Raw genomic sequence first — 19091 nt, forward strand, 5'->3', positions numbered from 1 at the left:
TGTGGAAGAGTTTATTTTGAGTTTCTATTTTCGTAACTTATGCACACTAAGTTTATTTCTAATTACTTATTTAAACATCTTTATAAATAAAGTGTTAAATTTAGGAGACTTTATTCTTCAACTACAAAACACTCAGAAAGTAGGTTACACAATGCTAGCGTATGTTTTATTCCAATAAAGACAGGAGTTCCCAGGTGACAACAACTACGTGTTTGTGTGTTCTTTAAGGTATCCAGCAAACCAGTGTCAGATCTTACCGACAATAAGAAGTCACACAGAGAGACCCAGGTAAATGTGACAGAGGAAAGAGCTGAGGCCCAGTGCGATCGGTGGGAGCATCCAGTTGTGCTTCCCTCCCATCCTCTGGTCAGAGCTGTGTGTGCATCTCCCAGCTGAGGTGAGCACACAGGTCCCACAGTGAGCCCACCGGGCATCTGACACACACAGCTCACTGAAGACTGCAGTGAAAGGCTTGGGTTCCTCATCAGAAATGCATTTATTTTCTGTCAACGGCTACTAAGCCGATTCTGTTTTCTTCAGCTTTACAGTTAAAAATTCAGTAACTTGCCAGAATCTGGCACTCCTGCCCTCCAGATTCATCCCTCTATGATTCTTCAGCAGGCTGCTGCTCTTTGAGTTCCTTCAGAAATCCCTGTTCTGGCCTGGGAAAGCTATGGTCAGAGGACAGAAATCCTCCTTACAAGTGCTTCATCAGCTGAAGCAATCTCATTTTCTCATTCTGACTGTGCTCACACACACTGAGTCCATATAACAACATCACATTCTTGTCAATAATGCATTCCACTCTTGTTTTTTTTTTTTTATTTGCTATTAAAAATACTAAAATATGACACTAGCTTTTGATCAATGGTAAAAGCAAGAAAAATAAGACCAATTAAAACAAAGCATTTAAAAAAAAACACAACCCCCTTCCTTATTTAAAAAATGGAATCTAGTTTTAAGATACTAAAAAGTTCAAGAATATAAAAATATTTACCTTTCAGAAATACTTAAGCCTACAATCACATAAAATAAGTATGAACTTAATATAAAAATCTTCATAAAAATACAGGCCACCTACATTTATCCAAGTCCTCAGACCTGTCCTACGCCAACAGGAAGGTTTTGTTCAGAAATCTAGTTATGCTTAAACAGTTATTGGATAGATCAACTTTGCAACAAGTAAAATGAAGAATTAAATACTGCTGTCATTGAGGAAATTCCAGTTTGAGAAGGGATGAGGACGTGGGTTAGCCTTATGGCACATGACTTTTATGGCAAAAAGCATGACTGCAGAGAATTAATATTAAAGGAAGTAGCGTTGCTACGTTCCAAAGAGCAGCTTGAGATGATTGCACGAGTTCCTTGCATTTAAATGTTATAAACCTTTATAGTTGTGCTTGAACTTACAGGGAGATCTCACTTGCTGCAAAACGCCACCATGAGACAAATTGCCATGAACTCTCACATTAAGAGAGGAGACCGCGTGCTTTTGTTGGCCTTAACGGAATGTGAATCACCACTAAATGGTTTTCAGAGAAGATAAAAATCTGCCTACCCAGCCTGAGAGACTTCATGCGGCCAAGAAGTCCAAACACAACCATTAAATAGAGCAGTAAAAGGCATTTTCTCGAACTATGCAGTGCTTGTAAAACAGTAGTAGCACAAATCTAAGCTCTACTACATTCAACATTTCGTCTCATCTGGCTTTGCTGAACTTTAAAAAGAAACCACACACATAAGCTATAGGTCTTGAAAAACAAAATACTGGCTTTGTCAGCACTATTTTTGCTTTGGATAAAAAAAGAAAAAAGAAAATAATAAAAAAGTATGGTCCCCAGTGAGCCCTTTTTCAGTTCTTAATAGCTGCACATTACAATGTCTTGCACAGAACATCTGATTTTTGCAAGCATCAAACCTCCTTTAAATTTGTAAGTGGCACAAAGGTTTCTGTAAAGGCTTGCAAAACTGAGTTGAGTTTTCTCTGAAGGTACAGCATAATGTAGCATATATTCAGAGGAGAAATGAAATGCTTTGAAAAAGAACCACAAAAAGATACAGAAGTTGCTTATGTCAGTGTACTATGAGAAACACAAAAGCTGAAAATGCAGAGCATGTTTGAACAGGACCACTTAGTCGATAAAGCCTGTTTCTTTTGAAGGTGGGCATGGCCCATCTAAAGGAATCAGCAAGCTAGAGCCCTGCTCAGTCCTTACACCTCAACACTGGCAAAGCCCAGCGGCTTCAGCAGGCTCAGGCCTGATGAAAAAGCATCAGCTTCTATAGGGACACGTGGATCAGAAGTGGATCCCAGGCCTTGGTTACAGATTTCAAATGAGGCTGGGATCTTTCCTTCAGAGATGTGTGAGATGTTCAAAGGCACACCCAGCTTCCCTTCCTCCAGTCAGTATGCACAGCGTGAGAAAACCACCACCATCACCACTGCTGCCTTCTTCCTTTTCTCTTAGCAGCTTTCAAGGAGTACATGACTGAGTGCACTGTATTACTACTCCTCAAGTTTAGCACATGCAGACCTTTGTTTCTCAACAGGAGCTGGACCTGCTGACACACTCCAGGAATCAGAACGCTGAATTACAAACTAAGAGCCCTATGGGAGCAGACAGCATCTGTTCAGAAATTAGGTACATGGGTACAGTAGCACAAGGGACAATAACTACAGTGCCATAGCATTGGCTGTTGGGTTTTTGTTCATTTTCCTGTGGCAGAAAATGCATTTTGAAGTCTTGTTCTTCCAGCCCCTCTGAGTGTGTGCATCCTTCTTCAAAATGGTGTCGTGAGAGTTTTAGGACTCTCCTTTGAATTCCTAGTGCCAGTGGTTTGTTGCCCATTCCTGAAACTGAAAGCAAGTAAAAGACTGAGAAGGCAGAGAACATTTTACAGTGAGAGCAGACACCAAGCCCTCCAAATTAGCACTGCTAAAATAACCATGTTACACTACTGATACAAACACTGGAAAAAAAAACAGGCCTTCTCTGGAGGATGCCCTTCCAGATGGGAGAAGGAAACAACATTCTGAGCTTCAGCGTGATTCACTGACCGTAATTCAGTTACTTCATTCTGTTTATGCAAGATGTCTGCAAAGGGAATCTGGACATCAACTGCAGAGCTAAAAGCAACGTCAGGTATATGAGAAGTCCCTAGCTGCAAAAAAGAGCAGCATGCTCTTATCAAGGACCTCGGCCTGAGAAATCTTCTTACCCTGAAAGCACAATGGCAGCTCCTTTACCAACCAGGCATTAGCTACAGGCAATTCCATGTGCTTGTTTTGTTTGGTTGGCTTTTTGCCCTAGAAAGGCAAATTCTGTTCACTCTCCCTCACAAGGCTGAGTGGTGCATGGTGTCTATGCAGCTGCACTTGAACTAATTCAGTCTCCTTCTGCACTGATTTCCCAACCACAGCCACTAGCAAGCATTGTCTGCACTGCATCAGCACTGTGATGTATGACACAGATTTCAGTGGGCACATCTGCTTAGGGTACCCAAAACAGCACCTGGTGGGGGTCAGCATTTATTTGCAATGCTCACCTTCAAGCACATCAGTGCTCAGGTTCAGAGCTGTCTGTAGAATTAACAGCAACAGATCTAAAGGGCACTCTGAAAGCTTTGATGTTTTGCAATAGATCCAATGAAATATTTTCTCATTGTAAAAAGAGATTTTGTACAAAGAAACCCTGAATTCTTGTTGAAGATGGGATGAATGAAGGCTGACTTACCATTTCACCTTCAGCATTTGTTCAAAGCTCTCAGGCAGAGCACTGCCATAGCTCTCAGGAAGAAACAGGGTAAGGATCCCTATCAGCACAGTCAGGCTTCCCATGAGGATATATGGTAGGTATCTGTCATAGGCACCTGGCAGAACACAGGACAGAAGATCAATTACAGGCTCACCTTCAACGAACCCACACATGAAGTTTACATTTCAGACGTCATTGCAATGCAGACTTCATTTGGAATAATGCAGCGAAGAGGCCAAATTCAGACTAACAGACCAATAGTGGGGGGAAACTCTTACATACTTTCCTCTTTGGAAGCAGAGTTGGACTAGATGAGCTTTAAGGGTTCCTTCCAACTCCAACAATTCCATGATTCTACAAAGCATCACTGCAGGGGCAGACAGGAGGCTCTGACATTGGTCTGCTCAGTTTCTGATTTAGAGCATGAAAGCAGCGGCCCCTGCCAGCAGCCTGCAGTTAGTGCACCAGCATTCAGCGTGCAGGACTTTCATCGCAGCAACACAGAACTTCAGAGGTCTTTCAGTAAAGGGATTAGCTGGGAATTAAAGCAAGGCAGAGAAAGGACCAAACTGAACTTGACAGCTTTATTTTGTAGTTGGGATATAACAGCATGATTTCCAATGTGAGGAATAAGCTAGGATTAAAATGAAGACCTCTGGGTATTTCACGTTTGGAGCCAAAGTTTGTGATTTGATCTCCTCAGTGCTCATGAGCTGGACAAACTGCAAGGGCCTGATTGAGCTGTAGCAAATTTCAGCAGCTCACCAGTTCCTCCTAAAACCTTTAGAAAATTATTCTGATGGCTGCAACAAGACTTTTTAAAGATTGGGCCTATGGGAACCCGCAAGAAAAACTAACAATAAAAGCTTATTCCTGTCTGTATCTGTTACTGCTACTTAGGCTGCAGCAGAGACTGAAGACCCCAAGGAGCATCACAGCCATTCTGCCTCTTATTTCCCATTTGCATTGCACAGTCTTTGTGCAGCACAAGTCTTTGTGCATCAGAATGGGATGTTAAAGAATGTCACAAAAAAACCAAACTCTTTGGGAAATGAATACTTCTGCTCATAGATCAAAATGTAAACAGTAAGAAAAAAAGCAAAATGAATGTCAAGGTGCCTGGCTTAGTGCAGTATATAGAACTCAGACCCAGTGTGAGAGAATGGACTTAGAAGACAGCAAATGGAGGGGGCTAAGAGCTGAACCTACACCTCAGAAGCTCAGGTAATTTTACGGGCAATTATACAACTCAAGGTAGAGTGCAGGATATCTCACCCAGGTAAACAAAGTAGGGAGCAATGATGCTGCCCAGCCTGGAAGCTGTGGAAGTAGCCCCGACTGCCATGTTTCTGACCAGCGTTGGGTACAGCTCCACATTGTAGACATAAAGCATTGAAAATGCAGCTGTGATGCCAAACTTTCCAAGCATCACCAAGCAAACGGATAGGACATTGAGATCTGGAGGAGAAAGATAAAAGCCAAGATGAATAAACAACACTCTTTGCTCAGTCCTTGTATTTCTTTTACCTCCCGAGGACCCTATTGCTGCTTTGTTTTGTTTTCCCATAGGAGTTGTGTGGGATTTTTTGTTTTATTTTCTTGCTAATTTTGCAGCCTATTGGTCCCACTTGGACTGGGACCAGTTGCTGAGCGCACTGCAGAAGGCACAGCTTGTTGTGTACTTTTCAGTTTTTGCTTTTCTCCCAGTGAAAAGGCATTCTTGAAACAGAACAACATTCCATATTACACAGCAACAAAGCACAAGTGTAAATCCATCCCTGTTTTGCAAAATTCAGTGGAGGTTTGCACACAGTGAAGTCTGGGAGGCTTGCAGGATGATTTCAGCCTCTGTGCATAAGCAAATAAATCACAGTACACTTTTGGCTGGTTCCCTGGCCTATAAAAAGCTCAGAAATCTGATACAATTGAGAGCAGTGTGTGACTCAGCATATATGTGTGCATTGGAAAAAGAATCACTGCTAGCAATCGGCACAAATTCGACCTCAGATCCCAAGTTTGATCAGAGTTTCCATCCATTTCACAGAACCACGAGACAGAAGCATAAAACACGACAAGGTTTTATTTAATGGGTGCATTGGATCTCGTACCTGTAGGAACCAGCTTAATGAAGAGGACAACACCTCCTCCCAAAACCAAGGTGCTGGATATGGAGTAGCGGCGAGGCAGGGAGCGCAGGAGCAGCCAGGCAATGATGTATGCTGGGACTTCAATGACTGCTGAAAGGAAGCAGTTGATGTAGGCATCGCCATGCAGGTTTGGAGTGCTGAGGGAAAGGCCAAAGTAACCAACGGAGGTGAAAAACCTGAGAAAAGCAATAATACCAAATGATCCCCGAAACGCTGCGCTCTGAACACCTCCGGTGTTGCCTCAGAGGTTGCTACAAAAATCAGATGTCGCAAAGCATCACCATGGACACCATGGCTCAGCCATCTCAGTGGCAGCCCATCTTTCTAACTCTGCTATCCCTTCCAGTGACCACATCCACAGCAGCTTGCAGACCTCGGATTTCTCTGTCCTTCCTCTGCCTTCTACACCAAGCGTGAGCCTTTGTGGAAGTCGCTCACAAAGGCTTTTCCCTGCAGTGGGCTCATTAACAACAACAACCACAAGACTAGGAAGCCTCCCATGCCAACTGTGGCATGCTCCACTGATGGGCTCTCCCACCCTCAGCAGTCTGCATACATCTGACTTTAACCTTCATAGCTGGATGTTCAGGTTTCAGACCTGCCCCCCTACAGCATCCTGAGTGTGCCGGCCAGGTCCCTCCTGTGGGGAAATAGATACAGAAAGGGGCCACAGTTTGCCTGCAATGCACTGCTCAGTCCTCACTCCTCGTGGCTGCCCAGGCAGGGACCAGGACCTCACAGATAGGAACAACACAAGCATTGGCCTTGATTTTGGTGCTTGTTATGTTACCGAGATGCTGCCTCCGCTATGAGACATTTCTCTTCAAACAGAGGCTACAGAGATGGGAGCTTAAAAAAAATTATGTACACAGGTTGTTATATATGATTTCCTTGCTGTTTTACACTGACTTGAGGCTACACCTCCACACTTGTGTGCTAAGGCAGCACAGGTGCAGAGGCTACTGAGGGACATGCACCAGCCAAGGGCTGTGTGTGGGCAGGCACCAAGGCTGAAACTCATTATCTAAACCTGTGACACGTGCCCTCAAATCAGAGATTGTTCTATTGCCTGGGTACTTTAGGAATACACATTTCCTTACCACAAAAGTAATGACATAATAGTAATAGTTGCAATGTTTCGGGTTCGAAATAGGTCCAGAAGGATAGCCTTCTGCTGCTGCTGAGGCTTCGAATCCTGCATCTGAAGGAAAAAGGAAAACAAAACCAAAAAAATTCCCACACACCTCAGAGCACAACAACCTTTGCAAACCAACAGCTCGGGCAGTAGGAAGTTACGACTGCACTGGGATAATGGGTCAGCCCAAGTCCTTAGCGGAGCTGGCGCCTGCACCAGCAGCACTCCGTGGTGGCTTGAGTTTTTTGGGTCAAAAAAGGCAGCATTTGGTACAGCTGCATTGTGCACACAAATGAGATGGCCAGAAAGGCACATCAATACTTCCTCAAGGATCTAACACAGTCCTTTCAGGAGCAACCTCATGAGCGAAGGCGGTTTTCTGTGCATGTGCGCTCGTGCACTCGGCTCTCTTCTGCTCATCATTCAGAAGGGTGGGAGATAAATGCACAGCACCAGTTCAGCTGCCTGCTGCTGGTGGGGGATGGAGACTGATGCTGGGTCTCAGTGCAGAGGCTGAGGTGAGCCAGTCAGCACCCTGCTGGGGCACGGAGCAGCCCAAGCAGAGGTCAGTGCTGCAGCCAGGCTTCCTCCCAGCCCCAGAGCGAAGATGAACCTCCTGTAATGAAGCCCTGACCCTCCTGTGGGGGGAAAAGAGATTTCCCTTTCCTAAGAAGGAATGACAGTTTCTGAGGAATATCTTTACAGCAGCATTTGAACAATACTTCAGCGGGAAGATTCAGGTGCAGCCGTCACCCTCAGGCTGCTGCGGACAGGCTCTTGGGATGCGAGGTTCCCACAAAATGAGCACAGTTGAGCTGCTGCTTGGTGCCAGAAATGCACAGAGTGATGATCTGTACTCAGCTGACAGAGCCTGAAAGGTCACATCCAGGATGAAGGACAACTGAGAAGGATAACGTTTCCACGGTGCCCATAGCTTCCCATAGATGGAACTTGCACTTGAATTTACAGCACCACAGATGTTTGGAAAAGAGCTCATCAGCAGCTCAGCCAAAATTTAAGCACAATAAATTGGTGCTGCCAACTACAGGGGCAGCGTGCAGCATTTTGCTCCAAGTATCGCAAAGGGTGTGTAGTGCTTTGCTATTGCTGTACCAGGAGACGTCAGGAGACACACTGCAAGTGCTGGTGAGACGCAGAAATTCAGACTCAGCACAGACCCATGGTCACCATCAGCTTGGCCTGGGTTCTTTCTGAGACTTCAGGAGCTCCAGAGTGGGACAAAGCTCCTGTAGGGAGGCAGGCACGAAACCCAGCCGTTTCACAGCTGTAAGCAGTTCCTCGGCTTTCTCCTTGTCACCAACAAACATGAAACACAAGGAAAAAAAAAACAGGCCTACAGAAGAACTTCATGTGATTCAGTGACTTCGTCTTAGTCGCGTGCTTTAAGTGCAGCTCCAGCACGTGCTGCCCTGTGCAGCTGGAGCATCCCTGGGGCTGCACAGACCCTGCACACGTGGACCTGGACTTAGTGCTCACGTGCAGCCCAGCAAAGGGCCGTAGTTAAACTACAAAGAGCTGACAGTGCCCCAAGCTGGAATGGGGTCAAACTTGTCCTCCTCAGGCCTCCTCGGTGCTCCCAGGGTGAAGCAGAAGCTGGGTCACCCTTGCTCTGAAAACCACAACCAACTTCTGCTGAAAAAGTTTTGCTGCTAGCAAAGCAAGCCAGGAAGCGAGCCCTATGGCTGCTCATCTCGCACCGCTGCCCCAACACTTACCTGAGGCCAGCAGCCCTGCCAGCCTCTGCGAGCTGCGGCTGAAAGCCAGTTCTGCTCTGGCAGTTTACAACAAGCCAGAAGCGATAGGATGTGTGACACATACCTCTGTGGCATCAAAAAGCACGGCTGGGGCTGGGGTGTTGTTTATTTTTGCAGCCTTTCGGATAATAACTTCTGCCTCTTTATATCTTCCCTGGGAGATCAGCCAGCGAGGGGACTCAGGAATGATCCTGCAATGAGTTTCAGAATAAATGACTCAACGCTTTTCACTGAAGTAAGGCATTATTAAAACCACATGGATGCTCTGTATGAGTGATGCTCTCAGTCAGCAGAGAAGCATGCGGGCAATGCAACCCGTCCCACTGGGACCAGGGGAGGACTGGGGCACAAAGGACGTGTGTGTCCTCGTGCTGAAGCAGAAGTGTGGGCACTTCTCCTTGAAGGCTGCTTTCATTCATTGCTGCCCCCCAGCAAGCTGCACAGTTCCTGCACAGACATCAAGAATGGGGGCAGCGCTAGCAAGGTTTAGAAAATGATTCTCAGGAAATAACACACAGTGTGGGAATGCTTTAAATGTGCAGAGCATCAAAAAGCTCTGTGTCATAGGAATCCCATGTACAAAACATGACAATTCCACCACAGATCTAATGCAGGCTCTCCCAGGCAAAGGACAGTGGCCGTGTCCCTGATGGCAGTTTCCAACCAATTCCAGGCACGCGTAGAGCAAATTAACACCAAACACAGGACAGAAGGTCTCATCCTTCCTTAACTAAACCCTCTTCCCTTTCCAACCCAAGACATTCCGTTATTCTATAATTCCTTTACCAAGCAGCTCCCCAGAGGGCTAACCCACGTCCTGGCTTTGAGTGCCATGTGAGTTCTATCACCACCACATTAACTCCATACCGAAAGTGCACCCGCAGCAATCTTCTGCATGCTTTGATAGAGATTCCCACCAAATTGCAAAGCAGGACTCTGAAGCCTTGCCTTAGGGACATATTTCTCATGCCTCACGGTGCCAATCCCATAGCAGAAATCTGAAAGCTTGCATGCAAAACCAACCTCCCCATCGAGCAGCAGTTTGGGACAGAGGGATACACAACTGTGGTAAAGGACTCTGAGACATTTCAAGTTAAATGAGCAAAATAACCCTCAGGGGAGAATTGGACCAGATAGCAGGGCGAACTGCTGGCGTTTTGCTGAGATCTCACAGCCCAGCAGCAGTTGAATCCTCATTAAGAATGACTTAAAGGAAAAAGCAGGGAAGAAAAGTTAAGACCAGATCACTGGGCAATTCCACAGAGTAAGCTGAGAGGTGATTAGCAATGCCTGGAGGCATAAGGCAAGTCGAAAATTTCCAAGCTGCTCTGTAAGCTGGTGGAAAAAAAAGCCTATGGCAGCATGAGGATCAGCAGACGGTTATCTGAGCCCAGAACTGGCCAAAAACAAGACCGAAAAAAACAGCCAACAAAGAAAACATCCCCTTCCCCTCCCCCCCAGCTCCACCTCAAAGCAAATCCCTTCTCATGGGAAGAAGAAAATCCACCAGAAGGGGAGGAGGCGCCCAGGACACCCACACTCACCACCAGAGCGGAACGCAGAGCAGCCCGGGGAGGGTGAGAGCCAGCAGCAGCATCCGCCAATCTCTGATGAAGTAAGCAAACAGGGGCAGCAACATGTAGCCAATTGCAAAAAATATGCAAACTCCTAACGTAGAGAATATAATACGAACTGATTTGCCAAGAATTTCTGTTCCTGTTTAAAACAAGGGAGGTTGGATTAGCATTTTAACTCTTTCTGGTCGATCACGACTATAAACTTTAGTGCATTTACAAAGAGATAAGCTGAACAGTGGCAGAAAAGAGCAGTTCCTCTTATATGACACTTCAGTGGACACTGCCAAGGAGAGCAGTTCCTGCGTTATTGCCATCAGAGCTGACAGGTCTCACAGAGGGCTCAGAGCAATTTGGATCACCAAGCCCTCCTCTGCCACAAATTAAGAAACAGCTGGCAGTATCTTCTAATGAAGTCCTCCTCTTAACATCATAAATGAGTTGGGAACAGAAATAAAGGCAGCCGTGTGGAAATGAAATGGAAAGGCTCTGTGCTTTGCTCCCAGCAGATGGGAAATACTGAGCCTCAGTGGCAGCCAATGCCCCCAGCAGCAGCCAGAGGTTTGTGTGAAGGTGAATGACCTCTGCTTGGGAAACAAAATGATCAGAGAGCACCTAAATTACCTGTGATAACCTCATATCTGAAATACAGGTATGTATTGTACAGATATGTTCCACAGCTCTGTTAAGCCCAGCCCTGGGCAGGCTGCAGGTGCTATTTGCTCTGCATTGCTCAGTGCTGGGGAGCTCAGCCCCTTCCCAGGGCTTTCTGCCCTTGGGTTTGGGGTTTCCCAGCTGGCAGATTGGGATCCCAGCTGCCCCCTATCCCAGTGCCCCCACCTGCGGCACATCCAGCTTGGGGTTAACAAGTAATTTGCTGCTGAAGGAAAACTGGTCTGTGGGTGGGAACCAGTGCTGCTTTATCTCTGGGAACACAAAGCTGCACTGCCAGCAGCACGCTGTGGCTGCAGGGCATGAAACAGGAGGACAGTGGTCTCCGATAGCACTCTGTGGCTGCAACCAGCATTGACACATGAAAGCAGCCAGCAAGAGCTGTGTGACACAGCCTGGGGCCAGTGCAACACCTAGCAATGAGAACTGGAGACGTTGTAAACCATCCCTGGAGGTGGACAAGGCCAAGGATGGGTCCCAGGCAGCTCGAGCTGGTGGGGAGCAGCCAAGTCATGGCAGGGGTGGAGTTGAGGGGGCTGTAAGATCCCTTCCAACAAAACCATGATTCTTTTATAAGCGTTACGTAAAAATAGAGGGTTTGTATCACTACCAAGCCAATAGGAGCTGACAACTACTAGCTACAATTCCCTTCTGCTCCTCCCCTGCCCTCATTCTCCAGACCAGAAAATGGCAATTCTGGGCTGACACCAGCACACCTTCACAAAGCAGTGTTGTTTTACAGCCCCAGCACCTGAATACAGACATTTTGAGCACAGCCCTACAGCTCTGCCAGGAGCTGCAGCAGAACCCCCAAAAAATGCAGCTCCACAGCCACAGCGCTGCCCCGTGTTTCCCCTTGGGAAAATAAAGAGGGATTTTGTGGCTATCCGGGGCCATCAGGGTCACCTGTATTGCCCAAAGCCCATAACTCTGTACTAGTAGATTCCCATGGCAGATGCAGCATAATGGATGCAAGGTGATGGACGCAGGATGATGCTGGGGGCCTCAAACTGGCCCCAACCAACCCCTTCATGGTCCCAAATAATGCAGCATGAGGGGCAAAGCTGACCTCAGGATGGATGGAGGTTACAGCAGCTGGCTGTGACACAGTGCTGCAGGAGGAGCATGCTACGTGCTGTCCATGGCAGTGCTGCTCTGCTCTGAGGTGTGCAGATCCCTCTGCTGCTGGGGCTGGGCAGGGAGGAGCCCCAAATGCTGCTGCTGCCAGCCCTGTTCCTGCTGATAGCAGCCCTGAGCCTCCCCCCAACTCCTTCCCTTAACAGACAGAAATGGGTGGCTGTGTTGATGTTTGCTGCACCCACCTTCTTCTCTAAGCCTACAGAAAGTACAGGCTCTAACTAATTATTTGAAGAGATCCCTTAAGGCATCCTGGAGGAAAAAAAAGTCATACTGGCCTAATTTAGTAACTGTACCAACAAGGATTTAGTGCTGCCCTTAATGAAGTGCAGATTAAGAAGAAAAAAATAATACATTAAGCAAGCACTTAAACCAGTGCAGATCAATTCCTACCCAGTATGAAGGCCACCACATAGTTAGAGATCTGTCCCATGCCCACTATGAGGAAGAGCACTGTGAACATCTCCCAGCTGTTGGAGAAGATCTGCAGGAAGCTGAAGCCAGTCTGCACAGCCATGGTCAAGAAGAGGATGCTTTTCCTGCCGAACCTGGGGAAGGACAAGGACATGGTTGGGAAGATGGGATCTACCTGTGGTGAGAAATGTGGAACTTCTAAAGAAGCTAAAGCATGTTTTGATTGAAATGTGGAGAACTGGGTGTTAAGCTCCCTTATAGGTCCTACAGCCTCCAGTTGGGGCTGATCCTGGAGTCTGCCCTGCTCTGAGCAGTGCTGGCAGCATTACCTGTCTGAGAGCTGCCCCGAGATGAAGGAGCCGATGAGGACACCCACGAAGAACAGGGATGTGGTCAGCGGCACTTTCCAGTCGTCCTCACACACCAGGTTCCACTGCAAGAGAAGGGCCCACATTCAGCCTCTGTCACGCAGAGGAACTCTTGCTTCCCAGGAATGTGCCCATTTCCATATAATTTGGATGAATTCCCCTATCCTCAGCGCTGGGACACTGAGGTCTCTGCTGTCAGCATGCAGCTGCCTGTGCCCGTGGAACTGCCTGCATCCAGACCTGATAGAATCACAGAATCACTGTGGTTGGAAAAGACCTCTAAGATCACCAAGTCCACCCCCTGCCCATGCCCACCATGCTCACTACCCACATCCTCAGGTTCTCTGGCTTGTGGGTTCGACAGAATCTATGTGAGAGCTTACACAGAACAAACTGTTTTCTCACACAGATGGTTTTGCACGCTCCCTTTCCCCCTGCAGCCCGCAGGTGCTCATCGCTCACCCTCGCAACTGGGACGAGCTTTGGGACGGGAGCCAGGATGGAAACTTCCACCCAGCACCCACACTGAGCTTAAAAAATCAGAAGAGCACTATGAGTGCAGCAGGGCTTGCTGACATCCCAGGGAGCAGCCCCGGTCAGGGCACACCTCTGGGGCTCTGCAGAACTTCAAACGGATGAGACAAGCGTACCATGAAGGTAGGCAGGCCAGACCCAGATCAAAGTGCAGCATAATTTCAGTAATTAGCTTTGCTATCAAGAGCAGGGATATTGCCTCTGCCAGGATTCGTCCTTTGGAGAGGAACCAGGAGGTGTGCTTCAACCCCTTCAATCTGATTAGTACCTAAAAGAAAGCATCTTGTCCCTGCTGGGAGGGCTGGGTAGGCAAAGGCCAGGACTGGGCACTCATCTGTGATTATCTTAATTGCACTTGATAAAATGGAGGGGAAAGGTAGCTGAGCAGAGCTCTGACACTTGCAGGGATCATACAGTCATGGAATATCCCAAGCTGGAAGGGACCCACAGGGATCATCATCTCCATTTCCTGAAATGTTGGAGTAGGGATGCTGCTCTCGGAAAGTGTGCACTGGGATCTGTGAATCTTGTCAAAGGGAATGGAGATCTCTGTAAACCTGGTGGAAATCAAACCCTGTATTAAAAACAAAGCGAAACTCAGCTTCAGGAAAGGGGACACGAAAAGCAAGAGTTTCTTCAGAAAAAAAATGAACAAAGGCAAGAGGGCTGCGCCTGCATGGCACAAGCTTGGGTTCCATGGGCCTCTATCCTGGGCCAGCACTGTGCCACTGTGCTGTGTCCTCCTGTGATCTCCCAGCACTGAGATTTCAAAGTAAGAGTTCGTGTAGAATGTTTCTAGAAAAGCCAAAAGGACAGCAAAAAAGGGAGAAGGTTTCCAAGTTGCCATGTCCTGACTTGCCCAACTTTCTGCAGTCAGCAAACAGTGCGGTGCCAGAATGCGCAGCCAACACAGACCATTACTCAGGACATGAAAATGTGACAGCCAGCAAATAGATGGAGCTGTGGCAGCTGTCCCCAGTGACCCTGACCCATTCTGGCTGCAGGCTTGCGTTGGACACCAGGATGCTGCTCTGGGAGCACCAGGAGGCATCCTGACAGCTCAGGGCTCATGGACTCAGCCCATGAGTTGGAAATGAAGCCCCGGGATTAATATTTGTCACTAGTTAATCACAGAATCATTGATTGGAAAAGACCTCTCAGATCCCCAAGCCCAACCCAACCCACCCCACCATACCCCACTCCCTGGGCAGCTGTGCCAGCACCTGGTGGCTCTTCCAGAGAAGAAATTATCCCTAATATCCAACCTGACCCTGCCATGATGCAACGTGAGGCCATCATCTCTTGTCCTAAAAGGGCAGCATCTCAGTGCCTGCTTCTGCACTGCTGGGTGGGAGCTGAGGAAGGGTCAGCACTTCCAAAATGCCTACACAAAGCCAAAGGCACCAGCTGAAGACACAATGATCCTGTGCTCTGCAGCACCTAATGCCTCTCACCAGCTGTCCCATGACACGCTACACAGACAGCAGGAATTGCTGACATTGGGTCAAAGCCCTTCACATCTGCAGGATGGGATGTGCAGCATGGAGCAGCTGGTGGTGGGCTGGGATTTCTGTCTAAAGGCACTCACTGCATTTGACAAACAGAAAACACACACACACAGCCAAACTCACAGCCCCCCCAGCACACCTGGGGCTGCTCAGCAGAACGGTGCTGCTGATGGGGGTTGTTGCACTCTGCAACACAGAGCTGCACCACACACAGCTGGGGTGTCCAAATGGCCTCTGCTGGATTAATTATCCATTAACCAGCAAATAAGTAATACTGTAATGTTCCTGGCCAAGTGCGCTGCAGAGCAAAGTTCAGGTAAGCTTCCAAACTTTCACCACCAGGAATAAGAGTTGACTGTGATCACTGTTACCGCACCGAAAGGCCCTTTGCTATTGCGCCAGCACATTCCCTTCTCTGTCATCTGTTTTCAGATCAACCCTGTGACTGAGCCTGGGATGCTGTGCCCAGGGGATCTGCACATCCCCACACAGCCCAGCACGGAGCTGGCATCCCCCAGCCTGCTCCATTCCAGCAGCAGTAACAGGATTTGATGCAACTCAGTGAATCGAACACAACCTCCGGTGTTTCATCCTGTGCCATCCGATTCTACTTCTCTGCTGAGGATGGTTTTGCAGCCTGCCTGATGATGTGTCCAGATTTGTCTTTATGAACACAGACAGAAATGCTGGGCACAAAAATCAGCATCACAAGTTTAACCAAACTGCTCCTTTTCATGGTTTCATCACTGCCTGCTTTCCCTGTTTCAAAACCGAACCCAAAATCTTTCCCACATGTTCATGCTGTTCTGAACAACAAGAATCCTTCTCCATCTGGTCTACAGATGGGAACCCAGCACTTGGTTGCCACTGAAACTGAGTGTGCTCTGGCTCCTTGGTTCTGCCCCAGGTCCCCAACGCAAATCCCACAGTGAGCACTGGGGGCTGAGCACATCAGGGGTTGCTGTCCCCTCCCTATGTCTTGCTGCCACTTTCCCCTCCCCCACATCGGTGTCCCCATGCCCCTGGCTCACCCCACAGCTCCTGGCAGGACCTTTCCCAGCCGTGCAGCAGTTTTTGGTGGCAGATGGCCCTGCTGAGTCACCAGGGCTGCAGCCGGTGCCAGCCACTGCTGCCCACACACCAAGCACAAGCCATGGGCTGCACGAATGGGACGTGACCCTGTGGTACCAGCAGGCTTAATGGTGATGTTGCTGAGCATGACCTGGACAGGATCCCGATCTCCACAGCTGTGCACAAGCCTACCCCAAGCCCAAGGCTACAGTGGCCTCAGTCTGTGTGGGATGCTCTGCTCCCTCCTGGGCCACTTGGAGCCATCCTAGCTGGGGACACTGCCCATCCTGGGACACTTGGGGCCATCGGCTGCCACACACCAGCGTGAGCTGAGCCGGTTATTGCCATCACCCTCTGATACAACACCAAAGAGCACAGCAGTCCCACAGCTTTTGGGGCATCGCACTGTGCTCTATCACAGCTCATCGCCAGCAGAGGCAGAGAGCCCATCTAAATCAAAACCACAGAAGTGCTCCTGTGGCAGTCACCACTGATGTCCCCATGTCCCTGCCATTGCACAGGCTTATGGTGATGCCATTGTACAGGCTTACAGTCGAATAGGGCAGCTTGGCCACGGGCTCACACCTCAGAGCCAGCTCCCCGACCGACCACTGTCCACAAAGCCCCCAGTCACCAAAGCCCCACACTCTGTGTCCCTTAGCAGTGGTAGCATCCTCGTGCTAAGAGGTGAATCAATGGGAATTAGCCAGGACGCTCAGCGTGCCAGCAGGGAGAAAACAGCAGGAGGAAACAGCAGGGAGAAACCATCATGCTTCTATTTTCAGCCTCTCTGCCACAGAAAATCCCTCTCCAAACAAACCGCGCCGGTGCTCGAAATGAAAACACACAGCGATAACACGGGCTGCTGCAGAGCTCCCGCTCACCTCCCCCCGAGCATCACCTCTGCCCCAGCCCTTCTATCAGGCATCCGACGCATTCTCTCAGGAATTCGCCCTGCGGGAGGTGGTGTCCCTCTGTCCCTCTGTCCCCCTCTGTCCCTCTGTTCCCCCACCCCGGGGATCGCCCCGCGCCTCCGCGCCTCCGGCAGCGCGCACCGCACCGCGCCCGCGCACCTCGGTGACGATGGTGGAGAGATACACGTCGCGGCTGTACTCCCAGCCGTCCAGGCACGGCTCCTGCTCCAGCTCCGCCAGCTGCACGTCGATGCCGGGCCGCAGCCCCAGCGCCGACAGGTTGACGAGCGCGTCCAGGCGGTAGCGGCGGCAGCGGCTCGGCTCCGTCAGTCCGCCGCGCAGCTCCAGAGGGATGCTGGCGTTCCGCCACTCGTCGCTCAGGTTGGCTCCGGGCGGCACAGCGCAGCGGTGCTCGGGGATACCGGCCAGAAACACGGCCGACATCCCGTTGAAGCCGTTGGGGATGATGCTGGCGCTGAGCAGAAAGAAGACGAGGCGCTGGAAGCGGCCCCACTCGCCCAGGAAGGCAGTCAGCTCCTCGTAGTCCCGCATGGTGCTGCGTGAATCTCCGCGCCTCTGCGCGCCCCGTGCGGAGCGGCTCCTCCCCGGTTCGGCCCCGCGGGGCGGTGCGTCCAGCTCCGAGGATCCGCTCCACCGCCCCCCGAGCCGCTGCGGGAGTTCTGAGAGCGTGGCTCCGCAGCCCCGCGCTCTGAGCACCTCCTGCTTCCCGGCTGCTTCCGTCACAGCCGGCAGAATGCGGTGCGGAGCTTTGCGGTCGGCGGTGCGGAGCGGGAATGTGCCACAGCAATTGGGCAGAGATCAACGCAGAAATACGTCGGTCGCTCTGACTGTAATGCCGCCTGTTTATTTCCGTGGAAATTACAACAGCGACAAAGAGACTGATAGAGCAGATTCTCAGCTCCAAAATACTATTTTTCAACGTAGTCATCACCATTAAATGTGCGTTTTTGGCAGGAATGAACAAGAGTTGCAGCTGGGCTCGTACAGATCTTCACCGGGGGAGATGACCCACCTTTTCACAGCTGCTGGGAAAACACACAGTCACAACACACAGTTGCCCACGCAGCCTATCTTTCACTGTGCCAACATCCACTGTTTGGTCTCATAAACGTTCAGTGAGCATCGATGAATGTCAGCATGTGTTCAGCCCCTACTGCCTTACCGCCGACATCCACCTCCTTTTATTGTGAGCCCATGTGATAAAATGGGAGGCATTACTTTCGGAGCAGGCTTCTCCATTAGCAGCTGGGGGATGAGTGCAGTTAGGACGGCGCCATGGGCAGCGCAGGGCTGACAGCAGCAGAGCCTTGGCCTGGAGCATCCCCTGAGCTGCAGGCGGATCAGCTCTGTGAGCAGAGCCCTGCTGTGCAGTGGCGACGGAGAAACAGCCGCCGTCAGCCACAGCTTCACACACCTCATGCACTCACCCCCCCCAGGAGCTGCCATCCCCTGCAGCACGATGTTTATTTCCCCGGTGCTCACCCTACATCACACACAGGCTCAGCGGTGTCCGCTCCGAGGGTTCCTGCAGCAGCTCCAGCCCGAGAGCAGCACTCTGTGCCAGACCCTATCTGCTGCCTGCTGCTGCGCAACACGTGATGCTGCAGTAGGACCTGCAGACAGCTGCAAGGCTGCGCAGGAAATCTGAGCTGCGCTGTCATCATCTCCTGAAATAGCTCACAGGACACTCAGAAACACGGCCGTGTGTGAAATGTGCTCAGAGCTCAAATCGTTTCATAATGCTCTCTGTGCCAGGCTCTTCTGATGGTTGTGATGTTGACTGAGCTGCAGAGTTTGCCTTGGAAGACACCAAAACATCCATGCACCGTGCTGGGCAGCCCTGTGAGCCCTGGTTTGGGGCTGTCCTCTTATCAGTGCTGGCATAGCTCTGGGCATATGTGGAACACAATCAGCCAGGAGGGAAAGTGGGGCTGTGATGTGGGCAGCAGGAAGACGCAGCTCCTGTGTGCAGCGTTCTCCCAGGGAGCACGGGCTGCTTGCTGCTGCACACATGGTGTGAGGCTGTGAGCTCAGCAAGGGGCTGACCCCAAGGATGGCACTGAAAT

General features: G+C 49.7%; 1 protein-coding gene across 1 annotated transcript; it reads right to left on the minus strand.

Moving 5' to 3' along the window:
* Positions 1–94: 94 nt before the first annotated feature.
* Positions 95–18865, minus strand: LOC122185630 (solute carrier family 22 member 4-like). Its single transcript, XM_042881601.1, has 11 exons — positions 18508–18865; positions 17164–18047; positions 12939–13042; positions 12589–12743; positions 10357–10528; positions 8877–9003; positions 7003–7103; positions 5864–6078; positions 5031–5213; positions 3735–3870; positions 95–2857 (listed from the first exon to the last, which is right to left on the minus strand). The coding sequence occupies exons 2-11, from the start codon at positions 17554–17556 to the stop codon at positions 2782–2784; spliced, it is 1662 nt and encodes a 553-aa protein (XP_042737535.1). The 5' UTR covers positions 17557–18047; positions 18508–18865; the 3' UTR covers positions 95–2781.
* Between the last annotated feature and the right edge of the window lie 226 nt (positions 18866–19091).

Source organism: Lagopus leucura, unplaced genomic scaffold (assembly GCF_019238085.1).
Source record: "Lagopus leucura isolate 7727_CA_CO unplaced genomic scaffold, USGS_WTPT01 Super-Scaffold_100030, whole genome shotgun sequence".
Lineage (NCBI taxonomy): Eukaryota > Metazoa > Chordata > Aves > Galliformes > Phasianidae > Lagopus > Lagopus leucura.